We start from the raw sequence: 17,750 nt of genomic DNA, 5'->3' as shown, positions 1-17,750 counted from the left end.
CTTTCACCCTAAAGCAGCAGAATATACATTCTTTTCAAGTGCTCATGGTACATTCTCTAGGATAGACCACATGTTAGGGCACAAAAGTGCTCTCAACAAATTTAAGAAGACTGAAATCATATCAAGCACTTTCTCTGATCACAACGGCATGAAACTAGAAATGAATCACAGCAGAAAAGCTCAAAAATTCTCAAACACATGGAAACTAAATAGCAGGGTGTTAAATAATGAATGGATTAAGAATGAGATCAAAGAAGAAATAAAGAAATTCCTAGAAACGAATGACAATGAGCATACAACAACTCAAAATTTATGGGACACAGCGAAAGCAGTGCTGAGAGGGAAGTTTATAGCACTACAGGCACACTTTCAGAAGCTAGAAAAAGCTCAAATAAACAACTTAACACTGCATATAAAAGAACTTTTAAAAGAACAGCAAGTAAAGCCCAAATGTAGTAGAAGGAAGGAAATAATAAAGATCAGAGCAGAAATAAATGACATAGAGGCTAAAGAAACAATACAGAGGATCAATGAAACTAGGAGCTGGTTCTTTGAAAAGGTAAACAAGATTGATGCACCTTTAAGTAGACTCACCAAGAAAAAGAGAGAGAGGACTCAAATAAATAAAATTAGAAATGAGAGAGGAGAAATAACAACTGACACAACAGAAATACAAAATATTGTAAGAAAATACTATGAAGAACTCTATGCCAAAAAACTAGACAACCTAGATGAAATGGACAAATTCCTTGAAACGTACAATCTTCCAAAAATCAATCTGGAAGAATCAGAAAACTTAAACAGACCAATTACACCAAAGGAGATCGAAACAGTTATCAAAAAACTCCCAACAAAGAAAAGTCCGGGGCCCGATGGCTTCACAACGGAATTCTACCAGATATTCAAAGAAGAACTAACTTTTATCCTTCTCAAACTATTTCAAAAAATTCAAGAGGAAGGAAGACTTCCAAACTCCTTTTATGAGGCGAGCATAATTCTGATTCCAAAACCAGGCAAAGACCACACAAAGAAAGAAAATTATAGGCCAATATCTCTGATGAATATAGATGCTAAAATCCTCAACAAAATATTAGCAAACCGGATCCAACAATATATGGAAAAAATCATACACCATGATCAAGTGGGATTTATTCTGGGGAGGCAAGGCTGGTACAATATTCGTAAATCAATCAATGTGATTCATCACATAAACAAAAAGAAGGAGAAAAACCATATGATAATTTCAATAGATGCAGAAAAAGCATTTGATAAAATCCAGCACCCATTCATGATCAAAACTCTCAGCAAAGTGGGAATACAGGGAACATACCTCAACATGATAAAAGCCATCTATGAGAAACCCACAGCCAACATCATAGTCAATGGGCAAAAATTAAAAGCAATACCCTTAAGATCAGGAACAAGGCAGGGGTGCCCCCTTTCACCACTCTTATTTAACATAGTCCTGGAAGTCCTAGCCATAGCAATCAGACAAGAAGAAGAAATAAAAGGCATTCAAGTGGGAAAAGAAGAAGTAAAACTATCATTATTTGCAGATGATATGATATTGTATATAGAAAACCCTAAAGTCTCAGTCAAAAAACTACTGGACCTGATAAATAAATTCAGCAAAGTGGCAGGATATAAAATCAATACTCAGAAATCAGAAGCATTTTTATACACCAACAATGAACAGTCAGAAAGAGAAATTAAGGAAACAATCCCCTTCACAATTACAACCAAAAAAATAAAGTACCTAGGAGTAAACTTAACCAAGGAGACTAAAGACTTGTACTCGGAAAATTACAAAACATTGATAAAAGAAATCAAGGAAGATACTAACAAGTGGAAGCATATACCGTGCTCATGGTTAGGAAGAATAAACATCATTAAAATGTCTATATTACCCAAAGCAATTTATAAATTCAATGCAATACCAATTAAAATACCAATGACATACTTCAAAGATATAGAACACATATTCCAAAAATTTATATGGAACCAAAAAAGGACACGAATAGCCTCAGCAATCTTAAAAAAGAAGAATAAAGTGGGAGGTATCACACTTCCTGACATCAAGTTATACTACAAGGCCATTGTACTCAAAACAGCCTGGTACTGGCATAAGAACAGGCATATAGATCAATGGAATAGAACAGAGAACCCAGAAATAAACCCACAGTTCTATGGACAACTGATATTTGACAAAGGAGGTAAGGAAATACAATGGAGTAAAGACAGCCTCTTTAACAAATGGTGTTGGGAAAATTGGACAGCTACCTGCAAAAAAATGAAACTAGATCACCAGCTTACACCACTCACAAAAATAAACTCAAAATGGATAAAAGACTTGAATGTAGGCCGTGAAACCATAAGCATCTTAGAAGAAAACATAGGCAGTAAGCTCTCCGACATCTCTCGGAGCAATATATTTGCTGATTTATCTCCACAGAGAAGTGAAATAAAAGACAGGATAAACAAATGGGACTATATCAAACTAAAAAGCTTTTGCACAGCTAAAGACAACAAGAACAGAATAAAAAGACAAACTACACAATGGGAGAACATATTTGACAATACGTCTGATAAGGGGTTAATAACCAAAATTTATAAAGAACTTGTAAAACTCAACACCAGGAAGACAAACAACCCAATCCAAAAATGGGCAAAAGAGATGAATAGACACTTCTCCAAAGAGGACATACAGATGGCCAATAGGCATATGAAAAAATGCTCAACATCACTAATCATTAGAGAAATGCAAATTAAAACCACAATGAGAGATCACCTTACACCAGTCAGAATGGCGCTTATCAACAAAACAACACAGAATAAGTGCTGGCGAGGATGTGGAGAAAAGGAGACCCTCCTGCACTGCTGGTGGGAATGCAGACTGGTGCAGCCACTGTGGAAAACAGTATGGAGATTCCTCAAAAAACTGAAAATCGAACCGCCTTTTGACCCAGCTATACCACTTTTAGGAATATACCCCAAGGACACCATAGAACGGCTTGAAAAGGAGAAATGCACCCGCATGTTTGTGGCAGCATTGTTCACAATAGCGAAGATCTGGAAACAGCCCAAGTGTCCGTCAGAGGACGAGTGGATTAAAAAACTTTGGTACATATATACTATGGAATACTACTCAGCCATAAGAAATGATGACATCGGATCATTTACAATAACATGGATGGACCTTGATAACATTATACGGAGTGAAATAAGTAAATCAGAAAAAAAACTGAGATGAATCCATACATAGAAGGGACATAAAAATGAGACTCAGAGACATGAACAAGAATGTGATGGCAACAGGGGCGGGGGGGGGGTTGGGGGAGGGGGGAGGAGGTGAAGAAGGAGGGAGGGGTTAGGGGAGGGGAGGGGCACAAAGAAAACTAGATAGAAGGTGACAGAAGACAATTTAACTTTGCAGGAGGGGTATACAGCAGAATCAAATGTCAAAATAATCTAGAGATATTTTCTCTCAACGTATGTACCCTGATTTATCAATGTCACTGCATTAAATTTAATAAAAAAAAAAATTTAAAAAAATAAATAAATAAATATTCAAAGAGGAAAAAAAAAAAAAAAAAGAAAGTCCTTTAGATTATGATATACCAATTGATCAGTTTATATCTTCACATATCCTTTTTCCCTGTCCTACAGAAACCAAAAATATCTGAAGGAAGGATGCTGGTCATCCCAAATATTTCCACAACCAGATATGTACGTTTTTATTTTACTTCTCCAAGAAAATAATACTCTGCATTTGTTATTCTGTCTAGTAACAATGCCTACAAATATTGCATAGAATTAGAGTCTAATATGGAAGGTAGTTATCAATAAAAACTCCAACAGACCAGGATATAACACATTATAAAACAAATCAGCAAAAATCTATATATATAAAAAAAGTTGATGTTTTTGCCTGATTCAGTTGCTAAATCCTGGAAGCCAATGGCATTATAATAACTTTAGACCTGGAATGATTCTCTACTGTAAAAACTTTATCACTATGTACTACCACATGGATCTGAACACTTTCATTAAGAACGCCAATTAAAAAAATACTTATTTAGAGCATTGTGTCGATCTTGACACCAACTGAGAGTCCAAAATAATGCCACACCGAAGTTCATCATTGAAATGAAAGCAGGAATTCAGGCAGTATCTGGAAAATTAAGAACAAGAGTTTTTGCCACTTATGAATCCTATTTTCTAGCACTTAAAATAATGTTTAACAATAGTAAGCAAGGTAAACTAAGGAATAAATACTTCATGTGAGAAGGAACATCAGTGTTCTATCTTTCCACAAGAGCAGCAAATGACCTGGTAAAATGGTCACAATGTTTACAGAAAAGTGAAATCTAGGTAAAAAATAAAACAAACAAGGAAAGGTTTGGTGAAGAAAGCAATTGCTTTGTAGTAAGAGAACACTATGGCATTTTTAGTTACCTGGTTGCCAAATCCTAACCTTCAAATGAGTTGCTGAATGTAAGATGACATCCTGCACTCCTCGTACAGGTTATAGTGCCAAAGGGAATAATACAGAACTTATTCCTAAAAACCTGTACTTGTCTTTTTAGACTTAGAAGGTGGATTCCTGAAGTGTAGGCACAAGAATTTGTCCTTTGTTTTGCTTGAGTTAAAATATTCCTAGATCTGCAGTGATGTTTTGGGTGAAGTTTGCTAGGAAAAATTATCTGCAGCAGACTGGGACAAGAAACAACAGACCTGACAAGGAAGAGACAGGTTAAATGACCTGGGAGAGAAGAGGTTGGAAAAGAAGATATTTTGAGAAATAAGACTTTATTTTGAAGACATTCATACATACCAGAGAATAAGGGAAGCCACATACATGCTAGATGTATGCTTATAAAAAGCTTTGAAACACATTATTCTTTCACATGTTCTTGAGCTGACCTTCAGCTTCTAAGGCTCTGTGCAAGGCTAAATTAAAGGCTCACACAAATTTGTAAACAGCCTCATTATCAGTGAAAGAATGCCGTCACACAGAATCTATCTGCAGAAACTTAGTATATTTTTCTTGTCTTGTTTATAAGTGTTTAAAAAAATCTGTCAATATACTAATAAAACATTAAGCTGATGGAACACTGATTTCAGCAGCCACAGAAGACAAAGAAAACAGACTTTACAAAAGTAGTTTAAAAAGTCACCAAACAAACAAACAAAATTAATTCACAAGTAGTAACAAATAACCATAGAAAAGAAGAGAGACCTGATTTCCAGAGATGCCACATGGACAAAAAACTGGAGAAAACCAGGAGGGCAATGTCTCAACAAATAGAGACTATCGATAAAGGAATAGAAATTATAAATGAAATAAAAAGGAAATTTGAGGGTTGAAAAGTTTAATAATTTAATTGAAAATTTCACTAGATTTCTTCAACAACAGAACTGGGTAGACAGAAGAAAGAATAAGATAATTTAAATATAGGCCAATAGAGATTAGCTCATCAAAGGAACCAAAAGAGAAAACAATGAAGAAAATTCAGTATCACCTGAAAGATACATGAGATACTATGAATATTACTGACATACACATGATGAGAGTGGCCAAAAAGAGAACAAAAAATAGAAAGAACAAATATTTTTTTTAAGTAATGGCTATAAATTTTCCAACCTTGAGGAAAAAAATGAATCTACACATCTAAGAAGCCCAATGAATCTAAGCACAAATTATCCCAAGAGTTACACAGCAAGATTGATTATGCTCAGAATTACAAAAACTGTTTAACAAGATTAACAATTAATTTCTCTTTAAAAACATTTAGACCAGAAAGCAGTAGGATGGCATATTTAAGTATTTAATGAATGAATAAATAAATTAAAAAAATAAAATAAATAAATAAAAATTTTAAAAAAGAAAGAAAGAAAAAATTAAGATTTAATGGACAGGATACTTAATATAGACAACATTATATTATAATCATAAAACTTATGAACTAGAACTTAATTTTGATAAAAGTGGTCATTATCCCTACAATGGCAATCATATTATAATGTATAAATATATCAAATTAACATGCTGTATACCACAAATTTACACAATATTATATATCAAATATATTTCAATTTTTCAAAAAGCATTTTTTCATAAACAAAAACTAAGGGATTCCATCATCAGTAGACCTGCCCTATAAGAAATACTAAAGGGAGTCCATCAGATGGAAATGAAAGAATATTAAATAGTAAATCAAAGGCATATAAAGAAATAAAAAATGTAGCTACATCATTAAATATAAAATCCAGTGTATTTATATTATTGGTTTGTTAATCTTCTTTTGCTTTACTGTGATATAAAACATATATACATAAAATAATATTTATAAATCTATGTTAACAAGCACAAAGTATATATAGATATAATTTGTGACAATAATAAATAAAGAGTGAGAAAGATATACTATTAAAACTAGGTTGGTATTAAAAATCGTTGTTATAATGATCAGGTGATAATTTTAATTTTCAAGTTAACTTAAAAGAATAAAACTAAAATAATGTACAGAATTAAAAAAAAAGAATATTAAAAGGTACCTTGTAAAAAATCAATTAATCATTAATGAAGTCAGTAACAGGAATTTATGAGGAAAGTAATTTGCATCATGTAGAAAACAACAAATGGAGGAAATAATTGTTTCTTAAGTGTAATGACTTTTAATGTGAACATATTAAAATTTTCAGCTAAAAAGGTTGAGGTTGACAGAATGGTTAAAAATACATAATGTCACAATGGATTTTTAAAATTTTTCCTCTATTGTCAAAAAGAGACTTATTTTAGAACCAAAGTTACAAATATGTGAAAGTAAGAAGATAGAAAAGAAATCTCATGCAGACAATAACCACAAAGACTTGATGGCTATGGTTCAGACAAAACAGAACTTAAGACAAAAATTGTTAAGAGAGATAAAGATATTATTTATTCATAAAAGGCTCAAACAATCAAGAAGGTATAAATATGAATATATATACACCTAACAATAGAGACTAAAAATATATAAGAAGTAAAACTGGAAGGACAATAAGAAAGATCTGTAATACTTAGAGAAATACCCTATTTTTAATAACAGATAAAACAACAGAATAAAGAATCAATAATGAAATAGAGTAGTTGAACTGAATTATAAAGGAACTAATTCTAAGAGACATATATAGAACATTTCATTCAACAACAGCAAAAAGTACATTTTTCCCAAGTGCACATGGAACATTCTCTGGAATAGACCATATATCAGGTGTTAAAACAAACATAAAACATTAAAAATATTATTATCATTAAAAATATCTTCTCCACAATGTAATTAAAATAGAAATCAACAATAGAAGACTGACAAATTCATAACTGTGTGAAAATTAAATACCATACTATTAAACAATCAATGGATGAAAGGAGAAGTTACAAATGTAATTAGAAAATATTTTGAGTCCCTGGACAGTTAGTTCAGTTGGAGCACCTTCCCAAAATGGCAAATTTGCAGGTTCCATACCGATTCAGGGCACATATGTAAAGCAACCAATGCACGACTAAGTGAAACAAAAATGAATGCTTCCCTTTCTCTCTCTCTCTCTCTCTCTCTCTCTCTCTCTCTCTCTTCACCTGTCTCTCTAAAAGCAATCAATAAAAAAACATTTTGAGAAGAGTACAACAAAAACATGATATACCAAAATTTATGAGATGTAGCAAAAGCAGTGCTCAGAGAGAAATAATCTAAATTTAGATTTTATGAAACTAGAAAAGAAGAACAAACTTAACCTAGCAAATTTAAACTAGCAAAAGAAATGAAATGCTAAAGATTAAAATGGAGAGACAAAATAGAGAATAGAAAAAACACAAGTAATTAAGAAGACCAAAGGTTCTATGAGAAGTCCACAAACATAATAAACCTTTAACTAGTGTGACTAGGAGAAAAAAGAGAAGACACAAATCACTACCTTATAAATGAAAGTGGGGGGGGGCGTTATTACAAACTTTGCAAAAATTAAAAGTATTATAAAAGAGTACAATGAAGAATCATAGTTCAATAAATCAGATTACATGAATGAAATGGACAAATTTCTAGAAACACACAAACTACCAGAAGTAACTCAAGAAGAAATAGAGCTTGAGCAGGCTGTGGCACAGTGGACAGAGCATCAACCTGGAAGCTGAGGACTCAGGTTTGACACCCTGAGGTCATGATCTCAAGTGCGGGTTCATCAGGCTTGAGCACAGGCTCACCACTTTGAGCATAAGATCGCTGGCTTGAGTATGAAATCACAGACATGACCCATGATCACTGGCTTGAAGCCTAAGATGGCTATCTTGAGCCTAAGGTCGCTGGCTTGAGCAAGGGATCACTGGCTCAGCTGGAGTCTCCTGGTCAAGGCACTTATGAGAAAGCAATCAATGAACAACTAAGGTACTGCAACTATGAGTTGATGTTTCTTATTCCTCTTCCTTCCTTTGTGTTTCTGTCTTTCTTTTCCTCAAAAAAAAGGAGGAAAGAAAGAAAAAAGAGATGAGAAGAAAAGAAAGAAATATAAAGAATCTGATGAGACTGATAACAATAAAAATATTGAATTATTAAGAAAAAAAAAACCCTTCCAATAAAGAAAGTCCAGGACCTGTCGGCATCATAAGAAATCTTACCAGGCCCTGGCTGGTTAGCTCAGTGGCAGAGCATCGGCCTGGCATGCAGAAGTCTTGGGTTCGATTCCTGGCCAGGGCACACAGGAGAAGCGCCCATCTTCTTTTCCACCCCTCCTCCTCTCCTTCCTCTCTGTCTCTCTCTTCCCCTCCCGCAGCCGAGGCTCCATTGGAGCAAAAGTTTACCCGGGCGCTGAGGATGGCTCTGTGGCCTCTGCCTCAGGCGCTAGAATAGCTCTGATTGTGGCAGAGTGATGGCCCAGATGGGCAGAGCATCGCCCCCTGGTGGGCATGCCAGGTGGATCCGGTCGAGCGCATGCGGGAGTCTGTCTGACTGCCTCCCCGTTTCCAACTTCAGAAAAATGCAAAAAAAAAAAAAAGAAATCTTACCAAACATTTAAAGAAGAATTAACTCTGATTATTCCTGACTCCTACAAAATAGAAGATAAAGAAACACTTTGCCACTCATTTCATTTTATGTGACCATCACTATCCAGAAACTAAAGCCAGATAATGGTGCTACAAAAGAAAAGAGAAACATGGGCTGATATCACTCATGGGTGTAGATGCACAATTCTTTTACAAAATACTAGTGAAGTAAGTCCAACATCATATTATATACCATAAACAAATAAGAATTATCTCAGGAATACATGGGTGGTTCAACATACAAAAATTAATCAATACAATGCATCAGAGTCATAGAATGAAGATTAAGAAAAGACTATAATCTCAATTGAAAAAGAATTGTAAACATATAACAACAAAGAAGCACTCTTTCATGATAGAAATGCTCAACAAACTAGTAATAGAACGAAACTTCCTCACTGTAACAAAGGACATTAATGAAAAACTCACAACTTACATACTATTCAATCATGAAAGAATTAAAAGATTTTCCTTTAAGATGAAGGAAAATAAAGGATGCCTGCTTTTCTTACTTCCATTCAATATTGTACTGGAAATTCTATCTAGAACAATTAAGCAAGAAAAAATAACTAACAGGCAAAAAAAATTAGGGAGAAAAACAAAATCATCTCTGTTCATAGATGATATGAGCTTACATAGGAAAAATCCTACAGAACTCATGCACAAAAATATAGATTTAACAAATGAATTCAGCAAAGGTGCAGAATACAAGATTAACACATGAAAATTAGTTCTATACACCAATAATGAACAATCCATAACGTAAATTAAGAAAAAGTGTACTTAGAACAAGACCATCAAAAATATCTCAAATAATAAGAGCATTAGCCATAAGAAGAAAAGAAGTACTAATACATGCTACAAAATGGATGACCCTCAAAAGAGTATGTTAAGTAAAAAAAGCCAGACACAAAATGTTACCTATTTTATAATTTAATTAATATGAAATATCCAAATTAGCTAAATCTGTAGAGACAAAAAAGCAGATTAGAAATTGTCAGAGGATGGGGAGGGGGAGAATGGGTAGTGAAACTTAACAAGTAGTAGTTTCCTTTGTGGATGATAAAATGTTTTGGGACTAAAAGGGGTGATGTTTGCATAATATTGTAAATGTATTAAATACCATTGGATTGTACAAAATTGTGAATTTTATGTACATTTTGCCTCAATAAAAATAATAATATATGTAACACTGAAGACATTACCATTATCATCTTCATCACCACCATTACTATGGAGAATGTTTCCCAAAATTCACTTTCTTTAAAATGTTTAGATTATGGGCCCTGGCCGGTTGGCTCAGCAGTAGAGCGTTGACCTGGCATGCGGGGGACCCGGGTTTGATTCCCAGCCAGGGCACACAGGAGAAGCGCCCATCTGCTTCTCCACCCCTCCCCCTCTCCTTCCTCTCTGTCTCTCTCTTCCCCTCCCGCAGCCGAGGCTCCATTGGAGCAAAGATGGCCCCGGGCGCTGGCGATGGCTCCTTGGCCTCTGCCCCAGGCGCTAGAGTGACTCTGGTCACAACAGAGCGACGCCCCCTGGTGGGCAGAGCGTCGCTCCCTGGTGGGCACATGCGGGAGTCTGTCTGACTGTCTCTCCTAGTTTCCAGCTTCAGAAAAAATAAAAAAATAAAAATAAATTTAAAATGTTTAGATTATGAAATAAAAAATAAGTAGACTAAAATTTAAAAGGGCAGTCAATATAATTTATATAATACGTTTTTTTCTTCTCCTTCTGTTCTCTTTCAGATTATGTCTGGCCACTACCTAGATATTTGTGCCCCGTCTGGATCTCTTTAGATGTATTATTTTCGACAGCGTCCATCATGCACCTCTGCGCTATCTCGCTGGATCGGTATGTAGCAATACGTAATCCTATTGAGCATAGCCGTTTCAATTCGCGGACTAAGGCCATCATGAAGATTGCTATTGTTTGGGCAATATCTATAGGTAAATAACTCTCCTGGCCATTAGAATTGCAACGGCTATGCTCAATACCTTCGGATTATGTACTGTGAACAACGACAGACGTCGACTGGTAACATTTGCGTATAGTCGGGATTATTCTGCTTAATTATTATTCTTAACCTATTTATCTGATATTTAGGTTAACAATAATAGAAGATATGTATTCTATATGAACATTTAAATGATTTTTATCATTTATTCTGCTGAATTATTTTATGCATCAATATGCCAATGAATTCTGCAACACAGATAAAAAACTTTTGAGACGTTTAAAACAATTTGAAGATGACAAAAATGCGGCAAAATCTAAATTTAAAAAATATAACATTTAAATGTTCCAAAATATAAATCTATCCCATGACATTAATCATAATATTTTTATTCCATTTTCATATCTTCTTCAATGGAACATTAATAGTGAAATAAGAATCTTATGAAGTAAATATGCCTAAATTTATTCTGTTGATAAACCTAATATACTATTTACACTCCATTTTCAAATACCTTCTTGAATTTTGATGATACAGAAGAGAAAAAAAATCTCTTGATTTGTTTAAAGATTTGTGGGGGGGGTGAAGAAGAGAAATTATTATCTTGTTGCTTGTATTTGAGATATTCATAAATGGCTTAACAATGCTAATATTCAAGACACAAGATCAAACCAATTGGAATAAAAGGGTTTGTACAATTCTTTTATTTTACTTTTTTTCCTCTTTCAGTTGGAACTTATAGTTAGTGTCTCATTAAATAATCCTTTTTCAAAATTACGTTTCTGTAAAAAATTCTAATAATTTTTTTCTGTTCCCAATTGATTATTTATTTAATGCAATACACATTAATTGAGTGTCTATTATAAGCTGAGGACTTTTTTAGGCATGGGATAACAGGGCCGGTGCATCCCCTGCCCCAAAGTTCACAGTACAGTGTAGGTAGCAAACTGTGAACCAGGAAACAGATCCACAATTTTAACAAGATCAAGACCTCTATACAATCTTCTCTTATATCATCTAAATATCTTGATTTTGGATTTATTAATAAAATAAATGTATTTAACTTTTAAGATTATTTATTGCAGATAAATAAACACACATACTTTTGGACAAAAAAACAATAAAACACACCACAAAATGTGAATTTATTTATACAATTCGACCTACATATTCTAGAGTTCAAAGATTTTACTTTCTTTACCTTGAAAGTTTCATCTAAAAAGATACCAGCTTTTATGGTGCTTGAAAAGAAAACGCATAGCTAAATAAGTTAGAATATTAGGGTCTTAAGTTTCTAATATTGACTCTTCTGCTAAAACCAACTAAAATATAGAAAAAGTACTATGAATATTGTGAAGCTAATAAGACAGTGAAAGAATCCAGAAAAAAACAAAAATCCAGGAAATATTATCATGACTTTTAGGTCATTTTGCCAATGATTCATTTGCAAACCTGAAGCTGTGACTGACAGGTTAAAAACCTCATCTCACAATCTCATGAACAGAGAAAACCCATAGTAGGAATATAAAGCCTAACAAGGGTCAGCCAACTTGAATTTAGTTTTTGAATCCCAAACATCTGTACAATAGAAATATGGATGAACCAGTATTAAATCACCCTTGTCATAGTATTCAGGTGTGATTTAATTCACTTATGTAACAAAGAAAAATCTCAGTCTAGAAATTGAATTAAGATGATTTCATATTCTTCATGTTTCTAGATTTTTTGACATAGATGAAAAAATCATCTTAGGCTTCATATTACTTATTTTAATTTTTTATTTCAGTAACTGTAATACATTGATAAACAGACACATGAAGAGACAAAAAAACGTGAACCAGCTATAACACAATAAAAAATAATAAAAAGAACCCAAGATAGTTCAATTCCCTGACATAAACTTTAAATAATTATTTGTAATGTGCACACAGAAATTACAAGCTGAACTTAAATATTTCAGCAAGAAACTGCAAACTATAAAGAGTGACATTTAAGATGTGAGAAAAAAAACTAGAAATTCTGAGGGTTAAGCATAACATGAAAATTCAAAGGCAGATTAGACATGACTAAAGAAAGCATTATTGGAGGTTGATTAGAAGGAACTCTGATGGATGAAGAAAGAAAAATTGGTATTATAGAAAAGAGAGAGAATAAGAAGATAATAAACATCTAAAATGAGAGAAGTTACATAAGGTGAGAAAAGAATGGCAAAAAAGCAATATTTGAAGAAATCATGGCTTTTAAAACTGATGAAAGATACTGATTTTCATTTAAAGAGCTCAACAGGTCTCAAAAAGAATGAATACAAAGCAATCGATATTTCAATTCATCACAATGACATTACAGGAAAAAAGAAAAACTAACATTAACCTTTAAGAAAAAATGAATAAAGAGATCAATTTCAATAGAACAACAATAAAATGGATGAATGCCTTCTCAACAACAATGAAAGCTAAAAAGAGGTTGAAATTATAGTGTTGATGTGCTAATAAAGTACATGTCAAATTAGAATTATACATTTAGCAAATTCATACCTTAAGGATCAAAGTGAAATAAAGACATTATCAGATAAGAAAAAACTAAGAGAACATGACAAAAACTGACTCACTTAAGGAAACACTAATGGGACTTCATAAAACAAAGGAAATGGCCACAGATGGAAAGGTTTGAGATACAGGAAGCAATTAAGAGCAATCAAAATAGTAAATTTATAGCTAAATATAAATAAATATTGACTGTATAAAACAATAACAATGTCTTCTGTAGCTCAGAATATTTATAGAACTAAAATGCACAAAACACTCGCATATAAGTGAAGAAGGTTAAAAGTAAATATTTTCATTGTCCAGGAGAAAGATAAAAATAATATTTGATATTAATCTTTGCTGGATAGACTACATAATTTTTTGTGCATTCAAGGGTACTAGTAGAAAAGTATAACTTCCAAGTTCACAAAACAGTATGTTTAGCCCAGGGGTCCCCAAACTACTACTGCCCGCCGGCCACATGCGGCCCCCTGAGGCCATTTATCCGGCCCCCGCCACACTTCCGGAAGGGGCACCTCTTTCATTGGTGGTCAGTGAGAGGAGCACAGGATGCATCCTGTGCTCCTGGAGTACTGTATGTGGCAGCGCCGCAAAGCGCGGCATCGCTCACTTCCAGTACTACTTCCAGTGACGCGGGACGCACGCATCAAGGCTCCGGAAGCACATCATATCACTTGTTATGGCTAGCAGTGACAAATATGGAACCGGACATTGACCATCTCATTAGGCAAAAGTAGGCCCATAGTTCCCATTGAAATACTGGTCAGTTTGTTGATTTAAATTTACTTGTTCTTTATTGTAAATATTGTATTTGTTCCCATTTTGTTTTTTTACTTTAACATAAGATATGTGCAGTGTGCATAGGGATTTGTTCATAGTTGTTTTTATAGTCCAGCCCTCCCAACGGTCTGAGGGACAGTGTACTGGCCCCTTGTGTAAAAAGTTTGAGGACCCCTGGTTTAGCCTATCCCTTCCTGCCTTAAATTCTGGTACTCGCTTCTCTTCCTTACTAATAAATATCCTTTAGAATTTTTTTTCCAGAAAGGGCACTTTTATCTACATTAAAAACCTGTTCAGGCAGATATCCTTTCTCTTCAGTAGTTTTCTTAACATCATTTGGGAATTTGCTGCCTTAGTTTGAAGAAGTTATTTATCATGTTATCCTGACATTTTTTGAAACTAAACTTCTTTCTAAAATTATCAAACCATCTTTTGCTGGCATTAAGTTATGCAGCTATAGATCCTTAATCTTCCTTTTGCTTTAATTTGTCATATAATAACTTTGCTTTTTCTTGATTTGTACTAGAATCTATATAGATGCCTTCTTTTAGCAATTCTACACCCACATAAAAACCTCATTTTCAATATGAGTTTAAAAGGTATTTTGCAAAAAGTTTTATAGCTATAGCAAAGGCATCAGGAATTTCCTTTTCTCTTTTTACACTGGTCCTTATGGTGGATTCATTTATCTTGAAAGGACAGGCAAACTGCATATGCCACTCTCAATCTTCGGTGCATATAAAACAATTCAACAATTCCTTGTCATGTCTTGACTTTTCTGTGCTTCTTGGGAGTGCTTCCACCATCACTAGTGGCACTTCATATGGGTCCCGTGGTGTATTCAGAGTATACGATGTGGAATAAAACATGATGATTTAAAAATGTGTGAGGACTGTAAGAGATCACTTTTTACTGTGATATGCAGTTTACTAGGGAGGCTAACTGTTCACTCAGGGATGATTTGAGTCACATGACATTTTAAGCAGATACTTGCAACACTTATGCTCACTGCAATAGCAACAAGAGGTGGCTACACCATTATGATAGTAGTGCAGTATGTGCTACAGTTAATTTTATGCAATTATGATTTAATTCTGCATCTTTAAATTTGTTTACATTTCTTTTGACTGTGAATGATGCCATAAACAGTCGATGTTTGTGTGCATAAATTTTTTGTTTTAATTTATTTGATTTTAAATTGAATGTATTGTGGTGGCACTGGTTAACAAAATTATACAGGTTTCAGGTACCCAATTCTATAACACATGTCTGTACACCATCTTGTATGTTCATCCCCCCCCAAAGTCAAGTGTTTGTCTATCACCATTGATCCCCCTATGCCTCATCTACCTCCCCCAGAATTTTAATTTTTCATAGGAAATTTGAATATGTTTTACAATAGTAAATGATCTACATATATTTTATACATTTATGACATCCTTAACTTAATTTTTGACACTTCTAGGATACTCAGTTCATCTGTTTTCCAATATATTTACTGAGAAAAAATCACATATAATTGGACCCACACAGTTCAAACTTGAGTGGTGCAAAGGTCACCTGTATCTCTATAATTATATTCATTGAAAATGGGACTAAATATTCTAATACTACAGGCAGGATTTTAAAAATAATCCAGCTCTGCATTTATATGAGGTATATATAAAGTAGTAAGGAAATTAAGAAACAAAATGGTATTCTGCATAAACACTAACCAACAAAAAACTAATATAACTATATTAGTAATCTGTCAGAGTAGAATTTTTAGCAAAAAATTATTTTTAAAAAGGTGAATTCATGTTAAGGACACTACTCTTTTAGGGATTCTTGCTGTATTGGCCAAGAGTTTGCTTAAAGGCTTTTACTCACTGTAAAAAAAAAAAAATAGAGGACTGAATGAAGAAGATGGGGCACATATACACCATGGTATACTATTCAGCTAGGAGAAATGATGACATCGGATCACTTGCAGCGGAATGGTGGAGTCTTGGTAGCATTGTGTGGGGTGAAATGGGCGAATCAGAAAAAAACAGGAACTGCAGGATTCCATACATTGGTGGAACATAGAAGCGAGACTAAGAGACATGGATGGGAGTGTGGTGGTTACGGGGGGTGGGGGGAGGGAAGGAGGGAGAGGGGGAGGGGGAGGGGTACAGAGAGAACTGGATGGAGGGTGGCGGAGGACGATCTCTCTTCGGGTGATGGGTATGCAACAGAACTAAATGACAAGATAACCTGGAAATGTTTTCCTTGAATGTATGTACCCTGATTTATTGATGTCACCCCATTAAAATAAAAATTTATTTAAAAAAAAGAAAAGAGAGAAGCAAAAAAAAAAGGTGAATTCATAATGAAATGTTTAATTCATCTGGAAGATATAGCATAATGAATTGTATGTATATAATAATATGTTCTCAATATTTCTAAATCAACAATGGACAGATAGAAAAATCTTTTTATCATCTGACTTAATAGAAGACTGCTAGATTCTCATCATTGCTTTTCATCCAATCTGTTGCAATGAGCTACTTTGATTGAATTATGTGAAGAAGACACCTATCCTCATACATCAAAGTATTTTAATAATGTGTTAGATAATAATGAACATTTTTAATTGATGTTGCCTGAAAACTCAGCAAGTGGTAGTTTCTTAAGTTTAGTTGGAATGTAATATTGAATATCATATATCACTGAATTTTTCATATGCTGTTACATTAAAACCCACTAGTCTGTCTTGCACTCTGAATGGATCTTTACTCATGCTTTATTTTGTAACATTAAGCACAGGTAGGTCATTTGGAAAATATTGGTTCTCTGAGTTGTGCAGATTTTCCAAATTTTAATACAAAAAAAAACCCAACTAAGAACTATATGATTTCACAGATACCTGGAGTATAAAAATTCATGGTCATAGATAAAAGTGAAGTGGTTATCAGTTGGAGGGGGCTTGCACACCACACCACCCGCAGTGCGGTGGTGAGGATGGGAGTAAAGAAACAAATACATGGTGATGGAAAATGATTTGACTGGGGTGATGGGTACACAGCATAATCACAGTTCAAATGCTATAGAAATGTTTACTTAAAACCTATGTACTGTTCTTGATCAATATCACCCCATTAAATTTAATTTTCTAAATAAATTTATTTTTAAATCACATGCATTAATAATTCTTACCAATTTTATCAGAAAAGTCTCTAAGTATTGGGAAGGTGTCAAACTCTAAGGGGTAAATATAAGTTTTCCAAAGTTCCAATATTCACTTGAATGCTCAAATTTTATCATTAGCAGTGAGTATCATCTGTAACAGGTGGAACTCATCTGCCCAATATTCAAGTATCAATAACACAAGGGTGTCTGGAAGTCGTTCTTTTAAGAAAAAGTATTATTC

General features: G+C 33.9%; 1 protein-coding gene across 1 annotated transcript in view; it reads left to right on the top strand.

Moving 5' to 3' along the window:
• HTR2C (5-hydroxytryptamine receptor 2C) overlaps nucleotides 1-17,750 on the top strand; it is a 206,535-nt gene that overhangs the window by 89,029 nt on the left and 99,756 nt on the right. Inside the window, exon 3 of the mRNA XM_066249877.1 lies at nucleotides 10,825-11,025. Coding sequence (XP_066105974.1) covers nucleotides 10,825-11,025 — 201 coding nt within the window. The remainder of the gene's footprint in view (nucleotides 1-10,824; nucleotides 11,026-17,750) is intronic.

This window comes from Saccopteryx bilineata, chromosome X (assembly GCF_036850765.1).
Source record: "Saccopteryx bilineata isolate mSacBil1 chromosome X, mSacBil1_pri_phased_curated, whole genome shotgun sequence".
NCBI lineage: Eukaryota > Metazoa > Chordata > Mammalia > Chiroptera > Emballonuridae > Saccopteryx > Saccopteryx bilineata.
Note: the sequence above shows the minus strand (reverse complement) of the source record. Positions and strands in the feature narration are given on the sequence as shown.